The sequence below is a fragment of the Lampetra fluviatilis genome, chromosome 54 (genome assembly GCF_964198595.1).
Source record: "Lampetra fluviatilis chromosome 54, kcLamFluv1.1, whole genome shotgun sequence".
NCBI lineage: Eukaryota > Metazoa > Chordata > Hyperoartia > Petromyzontiformes > Petromyzontidae > Lampetra > Lampetra fluviatilis.
The window spans coordinates 4956005-4973647 of record NC_136328.1 but is presented as its reverse complement, the minus strand read 5'-3'; the positions used below and the strand labels follow the sequence as shown (position 1 = coordinate 4973647).

The following is a 17643-nucleotide window of genomic DNA, read 5'->3' as shown; positions in this document are numbered from 1 at the left end:
GAATCTTGGGGAAACCGGAGGAAACCGGAAGATACCGGAGGAAACCGGAGGAATTGGGAAGAAACCGGAGGAATCTGGAGGAATCGGGAGGAAAGCCCCGGTGGTGGTGGTCACCCATCCCACGTGCTCTGTCACGCTCGCGCCTGCTTGGCGTCCGAGCACGGACGAGATTGTGTTCGTTCAGGTTCGATTCGAGTGGCGTCCTGGGGAAATGTGATAACGGCACAGAGGTCGGCTTTTTGTCGAGACGGTTTTTTTTTCGTGGATGGGGGAAAAATGTAAATTATTTAGTTGTATGACCTAATGTGGGGGAGACGATACAAATAAAAGCTACGAAAGAAGTGGATTGCAAAGTTCCCCGACGCAGCAAGACGTGGGTTTAAATTTTCGTCCGTGTGCGCGTGTGCGGATCAACTTTTTCCACGACTCTAAAAAGTCAAGACTTATCTGGGAATCACAATCTATTGAAGCCCTTGGGTGTGTGAGGGTGTGGTGGTGGTGGTGGGTTGGGGGGTGTTTTAAACCTTGCACCTTCTCGCGTTCGTCTTTGCACGCAAAATAATGGTGGGGGGGGGGGTGATGGTGGGTGCGGGGTGGGGCAGGCGAGGAAGTGGCGATTACAGCTTTTTATTATCGCGACTCGCGTGCAAACTCTCTCCAAAGATAAAGATCGCCCGTATAGCCTGCAGAGACTTGTGGGGGCAAGTGCCGTTAGCGAGTAGCGCGTACGAACGGCCCCGCACTCGACCGGGGGGGGTGGGTTGGCCGGCACTGCGCCCGGCCGCCTTTGTCTCCCCAGTGGCGATGTTTACACCGCGCACCAGGTACTCATTTGAGGCTGAGTCGACCTAGGGTAGGCCCAGGTACCGGTTCAAATATTCGCTGCTTATTGGTCGCGAGCGGTAATCGAACTCGGGTCGGTAGGTTTCGTGGTGCTGCGCGTTAACCATTACACTTGCATACAGCCCAATTCCTCTTCACAAAGACCCCCCGTGTAGCCTTGACAGACTGCTGGGGCAAGTGCTGTTAGCGAGCACCTATGAAGGCCGGCACGGCACACGAGAGTGGGTGGCCAGCACCACGCCCGAGCGCTTGTCTCCCTAGTGGCGATGTTTACACCCCGCACCAGGTGCTCATTTGAAGCCGAGTCGACCTAGGGGAGGCCCAGGACCGGTTCAGATAATCGTCACCTGTTGTTTGCCTTGAGAGGGAATCGAACCCGGGTCGCCGGGTTCATAGCGCTAACCGCTAGACCACCGCTCCCCACTTAGACGCACGCAGAGGCAGGCACGCACACACGGGCGTTCAAACCGAGCAATGTTTATTTGACGCAGACAATTTTTACGGCGCGTTCATCGGAAGGATGCGAACGTACGCAAGGCACACGGACAGAGTATTTATAATTCAGAACGCTCCCCCCCCCCGGAAACCCCCACAACTAATTACATCTCTCACACAACCCACGTGCAGTTTGTCGCGAGCACACGCATGCCGAATTAGAATGATACCCCCCCCCCCCACACCAAAAAAGCTTTGCAGAGTCGCCTAATACACATTTTGCCCAATATCGTTCATGTAGTGTTCGACCTCACGTGGGAGCAAAGCAGACAATCTCTAGAGGTAACCCAGCGCGCGTGCAAACACGGTGGGGGGCGGAGAGACTCGGGATGACCATCTCACCAGCCACATCTCACAGCCCCCCCCCCACACACACACCTACAGCACCTACAGCAGCTGCAGCAGCTGCAGCAGCAGCAGCTGCTGCAGCAGCAGCTGCTGCTGGCATAGCAGGTGCCTGATGTGGTCATTGCATTCTCACGGTGGGATCGAGGTGGGGGAGGTGGGATGTTCATGAGGATGGTGGGGGGGGGGGATCTGGGTGGGGGAGGTGGGGGGGGACCTTGTTGGAGATGGAGGTGGATCTAGGTGGGGGGGGTGGGATGTTGAAGGGGGTGCGGGGGTGGTAAGGTGGTGGGAGGGGGATCTTGGTGGGGGGATGTGGGGGGGGGGATCTTGTTGGGGGGGGGGGGGAGGGGATCTCCAGAGTGAGGAGGCGACCCCACGTGGCGCTGTAACCAGCGCCGCTCAACCTCGGCCGGGTGTCTCTCTGGGTCATCGGCGTGGAGAACGTCGCCGACGGCCGCTGCAAGTCGTGGCCCATCGACTCCGGACTCGCGTTGACACGCAAAATATCCGGCGCCGAATTTGGCGTCGATGTCCAATACCCTCTCCTCCTCCACCGGTACAACCCGGCTGTGCCGGAGGGGGGAGGGGGGGGGCTTAGTCAGTGGCACGCCAACGTCAAGAACGGACAAGTCGATACGCCGCGCGGGTCGCGACACGGCGACACACGCGCCATCAACTCATCGCGAGCTCCTTCCCCGGCCCTGCTTGGCCCCCCCCCCCCCCCGAGCCAGATTCAGACGTCTTTGGCGAGGCCCGGCAAAACAGGGGGGGGGGGGGGGGGCAAACACGGCACCCACCAGCACCGCGAGCTTGTCCCACCCCCTGGCTCGGTTCGGATGTGCCAGTGGACAAAGGGCGATCGTGCGACGAGTGCGACGAGTGCGACGAGTGCGACGAGTGCGACGAGTGCGACGAGTGCGACGAGTGCGACGAGTGCGACGAGTGCGACGAGTGCGACGAGTGCGACGAGTGCGACGAGTGCGACGAGTGCGACGAGTGCGACGAGTGCGACGAGTGCGACGAGTGCGACGAGTGCGACGAGTGCGAGCACCGGGAGGGGCTGAGACGCCGCGGGGGCTCGCTGTGCAAACGGCTCCCGCAGCAGGTAGGATTAGCGCACTCACTCACACTCACTCACACACACTCACACTCTCTCTCACACTCTCACTCACACACTCACACACTCTCTCACACTACACTCACTACACTCACACTACACTCACACTCTCACTCTACACTCACTCACACACTACACTCTCACTCACACTCACACATTCACTCACACTCTCACTCACTCACACACACTCACACACACTACACTCACACACACTCACACATTCAGTCACTCTCACACACACTCACACACACACTACACTCACACACACTCACATTCTCACACACTCTCACACACTCACTCACACTCTCACACACTCACACTCTCACACTCTCACTCACACACTACCCTCACACACGACTCTCTCACCGTCACACTCGCACACGACTCTCGCTCTCACACAAAGTGCTGGGTACGAAATCCAAAATAGCGCGTCCTCAAAATAGCAGCCAAACCCAGGGATGGGGGTGCCTCCCCGTGCCCACCTACCACCCCCAGCCCCCCGCCCCGCCCCGGTATATCAGCTTCGTTCACAAAATCCCCTTTGTTTCAACGGAGCCCAAATGTATCCCCCATTCTTTCACGCGGCTCCCCTTCGACCGACGACCACGCAAAGCCAACTCTGCAACGCGTTATTTCAACGCCACCGCGGCTGTGACAGCGCTGAACCGGGCGTTCGCGGCAGTCACAGTCTGCCCTGCGCGATTATTATTTATTCCCTTCCATTCTCAGGCTATCGATTTTTTTGTGGTGGGGGGGGGGGGTCCCCAAAATTATCTGCCGGCGACGTTATTTAGAGGACGCACTGTACCAGCCGTTGGCTTTTGTTTCGGACGCTGCCACCGCTGGCGCCGCTGTCGCCGATTAAAATGAAAAACCCACGGAGGGAGGGAAGGAAAAAAAAGAAAGCCGCACGGAGGAAACCCGAGAAACGCAACGAAAAAAAACAAACAGCGCGGGCAGATTACTCATCACCGCAACCAGCAGCTAAGTTTAGATCGGTGCATGGGAGGTGTGGTGTGTGGCTCCAAGTGCGCGCCAGCGTGTACAGGCACGCGCATCGAGGCAGGCGCAATGTCAAGTGTTGTGTGGGGAGCGCTCACGGCACAACACCGGCGACGATTGTCTGCGACCGGTCCTGGGCCTCCCCTAGGTCGACTCGACCTCAAATGACTACCTGGTGCGGTGTGTAAAACCATCGCCACGGGGGAGACAAAGCCGGACGGGCGTGTGCCGTGCCGTGCCGGCCTTCATAGGTGCTTCGCTTAACAGCATTTGCCCCAACAGCCTGCGTTGGCCACACGGGATGATCTACGCGTTTGTGAGAACAGAGGATCTTTGTCTTTCTGTGTGTGCCGGGTGGTGGCCCGGTGGTTAGCGCACTGCACGTGAGTGTTTTGCAGGTGTGCGTGCGCGTGTGTGTAAGACTGCGCGCGTGTACGTAAGAGTCTATCTGTGTGTACACATATATATACTGTATATACAAACGTGGATTCTCTCAACCATTGCAGGCAGCTCTTCTCCCGGCCGCGTTCACTGCCTCAGAGCGGCCAGCCTGCGTCAGAGAGGGGAGGGGGGGGGTGAAAGGAACACAGAACCGAAAGTTACACCGGCCCACTTTCACTGCCAAGGCACCGCTGCGTGCCGACGTCGCGACGTGCCACAGCGTGCCGTGGCGGGGTCGTGCCAACGGGTAACGTGGCGGCGTGTACCGGTGGGAGCTGCGGTTGCAATCGCGTACGTCGAAATTGATTGTAATCTCGATCTCGGGTGTCGTAATTTAGGCTTAAAATGCTTCTGTAATTGATAATTGTTTTTTTAGCCTTCTATCTGGCAACAAAACTGACACCTTTTTTTACAAGGAGTCATGTTTGCATAGACCACAATACCTGCAGTCATAATGCAAACAAAAACATAAGTCTGATAATATATGCACTGTCCTTGAAGTTGATTGGTCCAGATGGTCCAACACCAGGGTGAGACTAGGCTAAGGAAAGCTGTCTCGGGTGTGGACCAATCAACTTCAAGGACAGTGCATACATTATCAGTTATGTTTTTGTTTGCATTATGGCTGCAGGTATTGTGGTCTATGCAAACATGACTTCTTGTAAAAAAGGTGTCAGTTTTGTTGCCAAATAGAAGGGTAAAAAAACAATTATATTTTTTACTGGCAAATTAGGTTCCAATGGTGCTTCTGTAATTGTCGTAGCGGTTTGCAGTGTCCCCGTGTCGTCCCCGTGTCGTCCCCGTGTCGTCCCCGTGTGTCGTCCCCGTGTGTCGTCCCCGTGTCCCCCCGTGCGTCGTCCCCGTGGTGCCGTGGTGGTGGTGGCGGCGTGCCACCTGCGGGACAGCTGGTCCTCCTGGCCGCGGGCGCTGGCCTCGCCCACGGTGGAGGCCCCGGCCGGAAGCTGCTCCAGCTGATCCATCACCTCGAGGCCGTTCTCCTCGGCGATCTGGTGGATGAGGCTCTCCACCTGGTCCTGGGGCGTCGTGAGCGTCGTCGCCGAGCTCATGCTGTCCTCCATCACCTGGGCGACACACGCACGCACGCACACACACATGTCAAGACCACCTGTGTAACGCACGCACACGCACACACACGTGTCAAGACCACCTGTGTAACGCACGCACACACACGTGTCAAGACCACCTGTGTAACGCACGCACGCGCACACACGTGTCAAGACCACCTGTGTAACGCACGCACGCGCACACACGTGTCAAGACCACCTGTGTAACGCACGCACGCGCACACACATGTCAAGACCACCTGTGTAACACACGCACGCGCACACACATGTCAAGACCACCTGTGTAACGCACGCACGCGCGCACACACGTCAATATCCCGTGTGACGCACGCACGTTAAGATCTCCTGTGCAAATTTTTTCAGACGCTGTCTCCCCGACAGACCTGGTCTTCACCTGAGGACGGCTGCTTGCGTTGTGGCTGAAACGTCGTGAGAATTATTTTATTATGTTCTATTTTTATTATTTTATTATTACTTCCCTTCTACGTGACTTTCCCGAAAGAACCAAGAAGATGATCTCCTGTGCAACGCACGCACGCGCGTAAAGATCCCCTGTGTTGGCGAGAGGGGGTGGGGGATGGCCAGCACCACGCCCGGCCACCTTTGTCTCCCTTGCGGAGAAGTTTACACACCGCACCAGGTACTCATTTGAGGCTGAGTCGACCTAGGGGAGGCCCAGGACTGGTTCAGATAATCGTCACTGGTGTTGACCGTGAACAGGAATCGAACCTGGGTCCGCCAGGTTAGTAGCGCAGCGCCCTAACCGCTACACTACCGCTCCCCACACACACACGTACACACACACACACACGTACACACACACACGTACACACACACATGTACACACACACGTACACACACACACACACGTACACACACACACACACACGTACACACACACATATACACACACACATGTACACACACACACGTACACACACACACGTACACACACACACACAAGTACACACACACACACACGTACACACACGTACACACACACACGTACACACACACATGTACACACACACGTACACACACACACACACGTACACACACACACACAAACACACACACATGTACACACACACACGTACACACACACACACAAGTACACACACACACTTACACACACACACACACGTACACACACACACACGTACACACACACATATTCACGCACGCACACAGATCCTCCGGGTAACCATGCGCACCAGTCGGGCTGAAGCTCTGTTAGCGAGCGCCTATCAAGGCCGGCACGGCACACGCGGGGATTGCCGTTTGGCCAGCACCGCGCCAGGCCGTCTTTGTCTCCCCAGCAGTGTGCAAGTGGTGTTCAGGGTGAGCGGGGGCAGGTCGCGCGAGCGATGAAGCGGAACTCACCGAGGTGTGGACGTCCAGGTTCTGCACCTGGTGCTCAAACTTGTCCATGACGGCCGACACTTTCTGCAGGTCCATCGACTTGAGGGCCTTGTCCAGCGACTTGGTCACCTGACCCATGTTCTTGGTCACCTGATCGAAAAGACAGAGATGCCCCCGTATAGCCTCGTCAAGACTGCAGTGGCAACTGCCGTGAGCGAGCGACACCCAAGACCAGCACGGCACACCAGGGGGTGTGGTGTGGCGAGCACCTCGCCCAGCCGCATTTTTCTCCCCAGTTCTGACGTAGATGACACACCGCACCGGGAACTCATTTAGGAGGAAGCTGGAGATCCCAGAGAAATAGTGCGCGTGTTGCGGTGCCCTCATGTCGCCTTGTCCTGGTGCGGTGCTGCGGTGCGCGGTGCTGTGGATCGCCGCACCGCTGTGGATTATTCCACCGGTGCGGTGCAATTGGGTTATTCCACCGGCGGTCCTCACCGCCTTCATGGTGACCGCGCTCTGCACTTTGGATGCGACGGCGTCGACGCGGGACGCCATGCGGAGCCAGTTGAGCCCCTCGTTCTTCTTGCGGATCGAGTTCTCCGCGTAGATCCGCGCGCCCTCCACATTCTTCTGCTGCAGTGCCTGGTGTGCGGCGGGAGGAGGGGAGGGGGAGGGAGGGGAGGGGTAGGGAGGGGGAGGTGGGGGGAGGTGAAGGGAGGGGAGGAGTAGGGAGGGGGAGGTGGAGGGAGGAGAGGAGTAGGGAGGGGAGGAGTAGGGAGGGGAGGTGGCAGGAGGGGAAGTGGGGGGGAGGGGAGGTGCATAGGGGAGGTGGGGGGGGTGGAGGGGACGGGTGGGGGGAATGAGAGAAGTTTTCGGTTCATTTTTGGTTCACGCAGTTGCCGAGTGTATGAGCCCCCAAACTCGCACGATGTCACGCAGCCGCAGCGACCGACGGCGCTAGATTCGGCTGTGGAGAATTGCTCCTCAACTTGCAGGGTGCCGACAAATCATAACCGGCGCTTTTGTTTCGACATTTGTACGCGTGACAATTAAAACAAAAACTAGGTCAAACCCAAGAATAAATGACGAATCGTAACACTGGCCGCGGAAACCCACTGCGCTAAGTTAGTGGGGGCAAAGTTGCACGAGGTGAGGGTTAAGACGTTCATCTGGAACGGAGTGTGGGGGTTAAACACGGTGTGGATAAGACGTAACAACCAGCCCGTGTCGCCGATGTGACGTAAAGGTCAATAAGAAGTGGGCAAAGTTTACTACCAGTCACTCAACATCAACATGTAATTGTGGCCAAAGTAGGTGATGCCGTCACCACCACCACCACACCTCGCCAATGCTTTATACCCTCCGTCAGTTCCTGCAGCTGCTGAGCGGTGGAGACACACAGCGACCTCCAAGATCAGCCCTGACAGTCACCCACCATCTGCTCTTAGATAGAGTCCCACAGGCTCAGACAGAGACCCACAGACTCACAGAGAGACCCACAAGCTTACAGAGACCCACAGACTCGCACAGAGCCACAGACTCACACAGAGACCCACAGACTCACACAGAGACACACAGACTCACATAGAGGCTCACACAGAGACCCACAGAGACCCACAGGCTCACACAGACTCGCACGGAGAGCCATATCGCTTCTGAAAAGAGCTACGCAGTTTAGTGCGCCTCACCCGGTAAAATAAAATAAGTGTAAGAGTTTAGTTTCGATAAGAGCCAATGCCCGTCTCGTTGCGCCAAGGTGGCAGAACGCTCTGCCCACTGAGCGCTACCTCCCGCAAGCCCCGGTGGTGATGGTCACCCATCCACTGGGTGCATTCAGGGCGATGTGAGTGGCGTCCTGGGAAAAAGTGACAGTTGAGTGCGCCTTCCCTGGTGAAAAATAAAAAAAAATTGTTCAAGTGGCACACGTGGGTATGCGGGCGGCGCTTTACCTTCTTGACTTTGGCCTGCTCTGTCTTGGCGTCCTTCTCCGCCTTCTTGGAGAGCTTCTCCAGCTGCTTCGCTGTGAACTGAGAGCGGAGCAGCAACGTTGACGTTGACCACCGCAGCGGCAGCCGTGTGTACGCCGGGTACACACACAGGGCACACACACACACAGGGTACACACACAGGGCACACACACACAGGGTAAACACGCGACAAAGACCCTGCTGGGGTAAGTGCTGTTAGCGAGCACCTATGAAGGCCGGTACAAGTGGGTGGTCTCCCTAGTGGCGATGTTTACACACCGCACCAGGTTCTCATTTGAGGCCGAATCGACCTAGGGGAGGCCCAGGACCGGTTCAAATTTTCGCCACTGTTATTGACCGTCGTGAGCGGGAATCGAACTTGGGTCGCCAGGTTTGTAGCGCAGCGCACGAAAAACTCCACCACCACCCTCCAATCGTATATACAACCGCCATTCGCTACTAAGTGGCGGTGACGTCACTTGTGCCAGGCTATGTGCACGTTAAGGCCACGTGAAGTGTCAAACGCCCGCTGGCAGGCGGTCACGGGACAGACCCAGCAGGTGCCATGCGTTGCCTGAGTGAAATGACCGGCTGATGCACCACTTGTGCCCCCTACTGTGCTAACCGTGTATACCCTAGCGGGGAGCGGTAGTGTAGCGGTTAGCGCGCTGCACTACGAACCCGGCGACCCGGGTTCAATTCCCGTTAACACCTGAGCACCACACACACCTGAACACCACACACACCTTACCTCCAACTCCAAACACCTGAACACAAGACAAACTAATACATCGGCGACCCTTGAATGCATCATCAACTGAAACCAAAAGGCGTTGTGATCGGATCAAAACCAGCCCGCGACGGGAAAAACAATCTTCGAGAAACGCAAGTCGCCCCGCCAACAATGGGGGGGCATCGTCACAACTCTGTTGACATGTTAAAGTCGTCATCTATTTGTGCCGTGAATCGCAGGCGAGGAGCGCTTTTTACCTTCAACTGGAACAAAGTGTCTGCGAAAAGAGAGACACAGACACACACACACGCGCACGAGTCAACAACATAACGCAATAAAGATTCCGATTCTGAACAATGTACACAATTCTCCACGTGATGTGTGTGTGTGTAAAAAAAATAAATCGACGCAATATCGCGACGCATGCCCGTCGGCTACGTGACGATAAGTGACGACACCGGCAATTGGGCGACACAAGCACACGCTGGAGCGGTCTCCGGTAATCCGTGTTTCGTCGGGAGACAGGGAAAGAGCCGAAAGTGCCGAGGGGAACGAGAGATAACAGGGGAGGTTACAGAAGAGGTAACAGAAGAGGTAACAGGGGAGGTAACAGGACAGGTAATAGAAGAGGTAACAGAATAGGTAACAAGACAGGTAACAGAAGAGGTAACAGGACAGGTAACAGGACAGGTAACAGGGGAGGCCATTTGGAGTTGAGGCGAGTCAGAAGGGGTGGGGGTGGGTATGGTGATAGCTGAGAGGGGGGCGTGAGGGGAGATAGGGAAGCGATACAGGAGAGAGGGGGGAGAGAAGACATGGAACATACAAGGGAGATGAGAGGGAAGATCTGTCATGTGTCCGACTGGACATCTGTGAAAAAGAGCTTCATAGCTTATCGGATTCCCTCCTCCAGGAAAAATAAAAAAAATGATTCTGATCGATGAGAGGAGGGGGGGGGGTGAATATGGGGGGAGAGGGGAGGGATGAGACGACACGGGACTGAGAATCAGATAATTGTATACCACAGGAGGAATCCGATGAGATATAAAGCTCTTTTGTTCACAGATGTCTAGCAGGGGCAGGGCAGAACGTGACAACAACACAGAAACACGATGGGGGGGATTGGAAATTAAAGGTGAGGTAAACGAATCACACCAACAAATTTACACAATTTTGTTTATCTTACCAGGTAAAGTCAAACTGAAGGTATAAACTTATTTTTCAGAAGCGACCAGGCCACAAATGATAGCTCAGCGAAGTTGCTTATCGTCGTGTGGAACGGTATAACGGTGGAGGGGGGGGGGAGGACGCCGACACGACCCCGCCGCCAAAGCGGCGCTCCATCGCGGGCCAACCAGCCAGGAAAACCCGCAGGCTTCTCACCAGGCCGCAGTCGGCCTCCTCTTCCACATCTCCGGCTCAGCGCGACTGACTTACGCACGCGAACCACACACCCACCACCACCACACACACGCACCCCTTGCCGTAGTTGTCAGTCACTCTCACACAACACCCCACAGCAAACACCCCACAACAAACACCGCGAAAAGCTTCTCTTACCGTCCATGGCGAGTTTGGGGTCTCAGTCTCTTCCTTCTTGGTGACGTCACCAACCGCGGTTACGCAATGCCCCGCCCCCGGTGACGTCACTGCTCCCCGTCGACGACGACGTCATAACAGCCACGCCCTCTCACTCGATGACGTCGCGCGTCACGCGCTCAAGTCACCAACCGTGGTTGCGCAATGCCCCGCCCCCGCCGCCGGTGACGTCACTGTTCCCCGTCGACGACGTCAGAACAGCCACGCCCTCTCACTCGATGACGTCGCGCGTCACGCGCTGAGCACGTGCTCGCGATGACTCCTCGCTCAGCTGACTTGGGGGGTGCGTGTCTTGGCTACCGTCACCACCACCACCACCTCCTCCTCCTCGTTGAGGATTATCCGCCGCCTTGTAAAGGCTGCCAGCCGTGGCGACGGAGCGATGCGATGGGATGGGCCCGTTGGCGCGCGGGTGGATCGTTGTTCTTGTGGTTGTTGTTGGTTCTAGATTTGAAGCTTTCGTGACTGCAAGGATTCATATTCTTAGGTTTTTTTCGGTAAAGTCACGTAGGTAAAGCATTAAAATTAATTGTCGTTGGTTGTTTGACTTGCATCCCACTGCGTTGGTGTACGGTGTTTTTTCTGCAATATTTTGCTGTCTTTTCTTGGATTTTCTGTTTGCAGCGATTCATCTTCTTGGTTTCTTTCGGTAAAGTCTCGTAGAAGGGAAATAACGGCTGCTTGCGTTGTGGCCAAAACGTCGTGATAATTATTTTATTATGTTTTATTTTTATTATTTTATTACTTCCCTTCTACGTGACTTTACCGAAAGAACCAAGAAGATTTATTATTTCCCTTCTACGTGACTTTACCGAAAGAACCAAGAAGATTGACCAATGTAGTAAACCACTGGAGCCTGCGCTCCTGCAATGGAAGAGCAAAACTCCAAATTGTCATAAGCAATAGTTGAATGACGCTGTCAAATAACCCTGAAAACATCTACTCAGGGCGATTGACGCTAATAGCATTTCCAAAACGTCTATGTCATTAACTCTTTATTCTAGGCCTTCTGTATACAGTACCTAAACTACGTGGTTCTGGATGGCGGATCTAAAGTGAACTAAACAAGATGGCGTCCTCACTTCCGGCCCCCCTCACTTCCGGCCCCCCTCACTTCCGGCCCCCCTCACTTCCGGCCCCCCTCACTTCCGGCCCCCCTCACTTCCGGCCCCCCTCACTTCCGGCCCCCTCTTTCACACTTCCGCCCCCCCCCTCTCATTTCCCCCTACCCCGTCACATCCCCCCCACCTCACACTTCCCCCCCCCTCCCCCACGTGTTGACCCTCTAGGTAACAATAGGTCCATGTCCTCTCCACGACAAACGTGGCTCTGGGAGACACACCAAGCCGGCGCCATAGCACAGCGCACTAACCACAGCGCACTAACCACAGCGCACTAACCTCAGCGCACTAACCACAGCGCACTAACCACAGCGCACTAACCACAGCGCACTAACCTCAGAGCACTAACCACAGCGCACTAACCACAGCGCACTAACCACAGCGCACTAACCACAGCGCACTAACCACAGCGCACTAACCACAGCGCACTAACCACAGCGCACTAACCACAGCGCACTAACCTCAGAGCACTAACCACAGCGCACTAACCACAGCGCACTAACCACAGCGCACTAACCACAGCGCACTAATCACAGCGCACTAACCACAGCGCACTAACCACAGCGCACTAACCTCAGCGCACTAACCACAGCGCACTAACCACAGCGCACTAACCACAGCGCACTAACCACAGCGCACTAACCTCAGAGCACTAACCACAGCGCACTAACCACAGCGCACTAACCACAGCGCACTAACCACAGCGCACTAACCACAGCGCACTAATCACAGCGCACTAACCACAGCGCACTAACCACAACGCACTAACCACAGCGCACTAACCACAGCGCACTAACCACAGCGCACTAACCACAGCGCACTAACCACAGCGCACTAATCACAGCGCACTAATCACAGCGCACTAATCACAGCGCACTAATCACAGCGCACTAACCACAGCGCACTAACCACAGCGCACTAATCACAGCGCACTAATCACAGCGCACTAACCACAGCGCACTAACCACAGCGCACTAACCTCAGCCTCACTAACCACAGCGCACTAACCACAGCGCACTAACCACAGCGCACTAACCACAGCGCACTAACCACAGCGCACTAACCACAGCGCACTAATCACAGCGCACTAACCACAGCGCACTAACCACAGCGCACTAACCACAGCGCACTAACCTCAGCGCACTAACCTCAGCGCACTAACCACAGAGCACTAACCACAGCGCACTAATCACAGCGCACTAATCACAGCGCACTAACCACAGCGCACTAACCTCAGCGCACTAACCACAGCGCACTAACCTCAGCGCACTAACCACAGCGCACTAATCACAGCGCACTAATCACAGCGCACTAACCACAGCGCACTAATCACAGCGCACTAACCTCAGCGCACTAACCACAGCGCACTAATCACAGCGCACTAATCACAGCGCACTAACCACAGCGCACTAATCACAGCGCACTAACCAACAGCGCACTAATCACAGCGCACTAACCACAGCGCACTAATCACAGCGCACTAACCACAGCGCACTAATCACAGCGCACTAACCACAGCGCACTAATCACAGCGCACTAATCACAGCGCACTAACCACAGCGCACTAATCACAGCGCACTAACCACAGCGCACTAATCACAGCGCACTAACCTCAGCGCACTAACCACAGCGCACTAACCACAGCGCACTAACCACAGCGCACTAATCACAGCGCACTAACCACAGAGCACTAATCACAGCGCACTAACCACAGCGCACTAACCTCAGAGCACTAACCACAGCGCACTAACCACAGCGCACTAACCACAGCGCACTAACCTCAGCGCACTAATCACAGCGCACTAACCACAGCGCACTAACCACAGCGCACTAACCTCAGAGCACTAACCACAGCGCACTAACCTCAGAGCACTAACCACAGCGCACTAATCACAGCGCACTAACCTCAGAGCACTAACCACAGCGCACTAACCACAGCGCACTAATCACAGCGCACTAACCACAGCGCACTAACCACAGCGCACTAATCACAGCGCACTAACCACAGCGCACTAATCACAGCGCACTAACCACAGCGCACTAACCACAGCGCACTAATCACAGCGCACTAACCACAGCGCACTAACCACAGCGCACTAACCACAGCGCACTAACCACAGCGCACTAATCACAGCGCACTAACCACAGCGCACTAACCACAGCGCACTTAACCACAGCGCACTAACCTCAGAGCACTAACCACAGCGCACTAACCACAGCGCACTAATCACAGCGCACTAACCTCAGAGCACTAACCACAGCGCACTAACCACAGCGCACTAACCACAGCGCACTAACCACAGCGCACTAACCACAGCGCACTAACCACAGCGCACTAATCACAGCGCACTAACCACAGCGCACTAATCACAGCGCACTAACCTCAGAGCACTAACCACAGCGCACTAACCACAGCGCACTAATCACAGCGCACTAACCACAGCGCACTAACCACAGCGCACTAACCACAGCGCACTAATCACAGCGCACTAACCTCAGAGCACTAACCACAGCGCACTAACCACAGCGCACTAACCTCAGAGCACTAATCACAGCGCACTAACCACAGCGCACTAACCACAGCGCACTAATCACAGAGCACTAACCTCAGAGCACTAATCACAGCGCACTAACCACAGCGCACTAACCACAGCGCACTAACCTCAGAGCACTAACCACAGCGCACTAACCACAGCGCACTAACCACAGCGCACTAACCACAGCGCACTAACCACAGCGCACTAACCTCAGCGCACTAATCACAGCGCACTAACCACAGCGCACTAACCACAGCGCACTAACCACAGCGCACTAACCTCAGAGCACTAACCACAGCGCACTAACCACAGCGCACTAACCACAGCGCACTAACCACAGCGCACTAACCTCAGAGCACTAACCACAGCGCACTACCCAGGCACTAACCAGCACTAACCACAGCGCACTAACCTCAGAGCACTAACCACAGCGCACTAACACAGCGCACTAACCACAGCGCACTAACCACAGCGCACTAACCTCAGCGCACTAACCACAGCGCACTAACCACAGCGCACTAACCACAGCGCACTAACCACAGCGCACTAACCACAGCGCACTAACCACAGCGCACTAACCACAGCGCACTAACCTCAGCGCACTAATCACAGCGCACTAACCACAGCGCACTAACCACAGCGCACTAATCCACAGCGCACTAACCACAGCGCACTAACCACAGCGCACTAACCACAGCGCACTAACCACAGCGCACTAACCACAGCGCACTAACCTCAGCGCACTAATCACAGCGCACTAACCACAGCGCACTAACCACAGCGCACTAACCACAGCGCACTAACCACAGCGCACTAACCACAGCGCACTAACCACAGCGCACTAACCACAGCGCACTAACCACAGCGCACTAACCACAGCGCACTAACCACAGCGCACTAATCACAGCGCACTAACCACAGCGCACTAACCACAGCGCACTAACCTCAGCGCACTAATCACAGCGCACTAACCACAGCGCACTAACCACAGCGCACTAACCACAGCGCACTAACCACAGCGCACTAACCTCAGCGCACTAACCACAGCGCACTAACCACAGCGCACTAACCACAGCGCACTAACCACAGCGCACTAACCTCAGCGCACTAATCACAGCGCACTAACCACAGCGCACTAACCACAGCGCACTAACCACAGCGCACTAACCACAGCGCACTAATCACAGCGCACTAACCACAGCGCACTAACCACAGCGCACTAACCACAGCGCACTAATCACAGCGCACTAACCACAGCGCACTAACCACAGCGCACTAACCACAGCGCACTAACCACAGCGCACTAACCACAGCGCACTAATCACAGCGCACTAACCACAGCGCACTAACCACAGCGCACTAACCACAGCGCACTAATCACAGCGCACTAACCACAGCGCACTAACCACAGCGCACTAACACAGCGCACTAACCACAGCGCACTAACCACAGCGCACTAACCTCAGCGCACTAATCACAGCGCACTAACCACAGCGCACTAACCACAGCGCACTAACCACAGCGCACTAAACCACAGCGCACTAACCACAGCGCACTAACCACAGCGCACTAACCTCAGCGCACTAACCACAGCGCACTAACCACAGCGCACTAACCACAGCGCACTAACCACAGCGCACTAACCACAGCGCACTAACCACAGCGCACTAATCACAGCGCACTAACCACAGCGCACTAACCACAGCGCACTAAGCACAGCGCACTAAGCACAGCGCACTAACCACAGCGCACTAACCACAGCGCACTAACCACAGCGCACTAACCTCAGCGCACTAACCACAGCGCACTAACCACAGCGCACTAACCACAGCGCACTAATCACAGCGCACTAACCACAGCGCACTAACCACAGCGCACTAACCACAGCGCACTAATCACAGCGCACTAACCACAGCGCACTAACCACAGCGCACTAACCACAGCGCACTAATCACAGCGCACTAACCACAGCGCACTAACCACAGCGCACTAAGCACAGCGCACTAACCACAGCGCACTAACCACAGCGCACTAACCACAGCGCACTAACCTCAGCGCACTAACCACAGCGCACTAATCACAGCGCACTAACCACAGCGCACTAACCACAGCGCACTAATCACAGCGCACTAACCACAGCGCACTAACCACAGCGCACTAACCACAGCGCACTAACCACAGCGCACTAACCACAGCGCACTAACCACAGCGCACTAACCACAGCGCACTAACCACAGCGCACTAACCACAGCGCACTAACCACAGCGCACTAACCACAGCGCACTAATCACAGCGCACTAACCTCAGCGCACTAACCACAGCGCACTAACCACAGCGCACTAACCACAGCGCACTAATCACAGCGCACTAACCTCAGCGCACTAACCACAGCGCACTAATCACAGCGCACTAACCACAGCGCACTAACCACAGCGCACTAACACAGCGCACTAACCACAGCGCACTAACCACAGCGCACTAATCACAGCGCACTAACCACAGCGCACTAACCACAGCGCACTAACCACAGCGCACTAACCACAGCGCACTAATCACAGCGCACTAACCTCAGCGCACTAATCACAGCGCACTAACCACAGCGCACTAACCACAGCGCACTAACCACAGCGCACTAATCACAGCGCACTAACCACAGCGCACTAACCACAGCGCACTAACCACAGCGCACTAACCACAGCGCACTAACCTCAGCGCACTAACCACAGCGCACTAATCACAGCGCACTAACCACAGCGCACTAATCACAGCGCACTAACCACAGCGCACTAACCACAGCGCACTAACCTCAGCGCACTAACCACAGCGCACTAATCACAGCGCACTAACTACAGCGCACTAACCTCAGCGCACTAACCTCAGCGCACTAATCACAGCGCACTAACCACAGCGCACTAACCACAGCGCACTAATCACAGCGCACTAACCACAGCGCACTAATCACAGCGCACTAAACACAGCGCACTAACCTC

The 17643-nt window shown here is 55.6% G+C and overlaps 1 protein-coding gene across 1 annotated transcript; it reads right to left on the bottom strand.

Moving 5' to 3' along the window:
* Positions 1–3143: 3143 nt before the first annotated feature.
* On the bottom strand, positions 3144–11134 carry CHMP1A (charged multivesicular body protein 1A). Its single transcript, XM_078879627.1, has 7 exons — positions 10957–11134; positions 9654–9673; positions 8646–8723; positions 7192–7338; positions 6715–6843; positions 5141–5328; positions 3144–4355 (listed from the first exon to the last, which is right to left on the bottom strand). The coding sequence occupies exons 1-7, from the start codon at positions 10961–10963 to the stop codon at positions 4334–4336; spliced, it is 591 nt and encodes a 196-aa protein (XP_078735753.1). The 5' UTR covers positions 10964–11134; the 3' UTR covers positions 3144–4333.
* Between the last annotated feature and the right edge of the window lie 6509 nt (positions 11135–17643).

Bases quoted from the DNA above. Each gene is read 5' to 3' on its own strand.
- CHMP1A (XM_078879627.1), bottom strand. The intron at 8,724-9,653 runs GTAAAAAGCGCT...CTCCGCTCTCAG, and splicing joins ACACTTTGTTCCAGTTGAAG to TTCACAGCGAAGCAGCTGGA. The intron at 6,844-7,191 runs GTGAGGACCGCC...CTTTTCGATCAG, and splicing joins GCGCGGTCACCATGAAGGCG to GTGACCAAGAACATGGGTCA.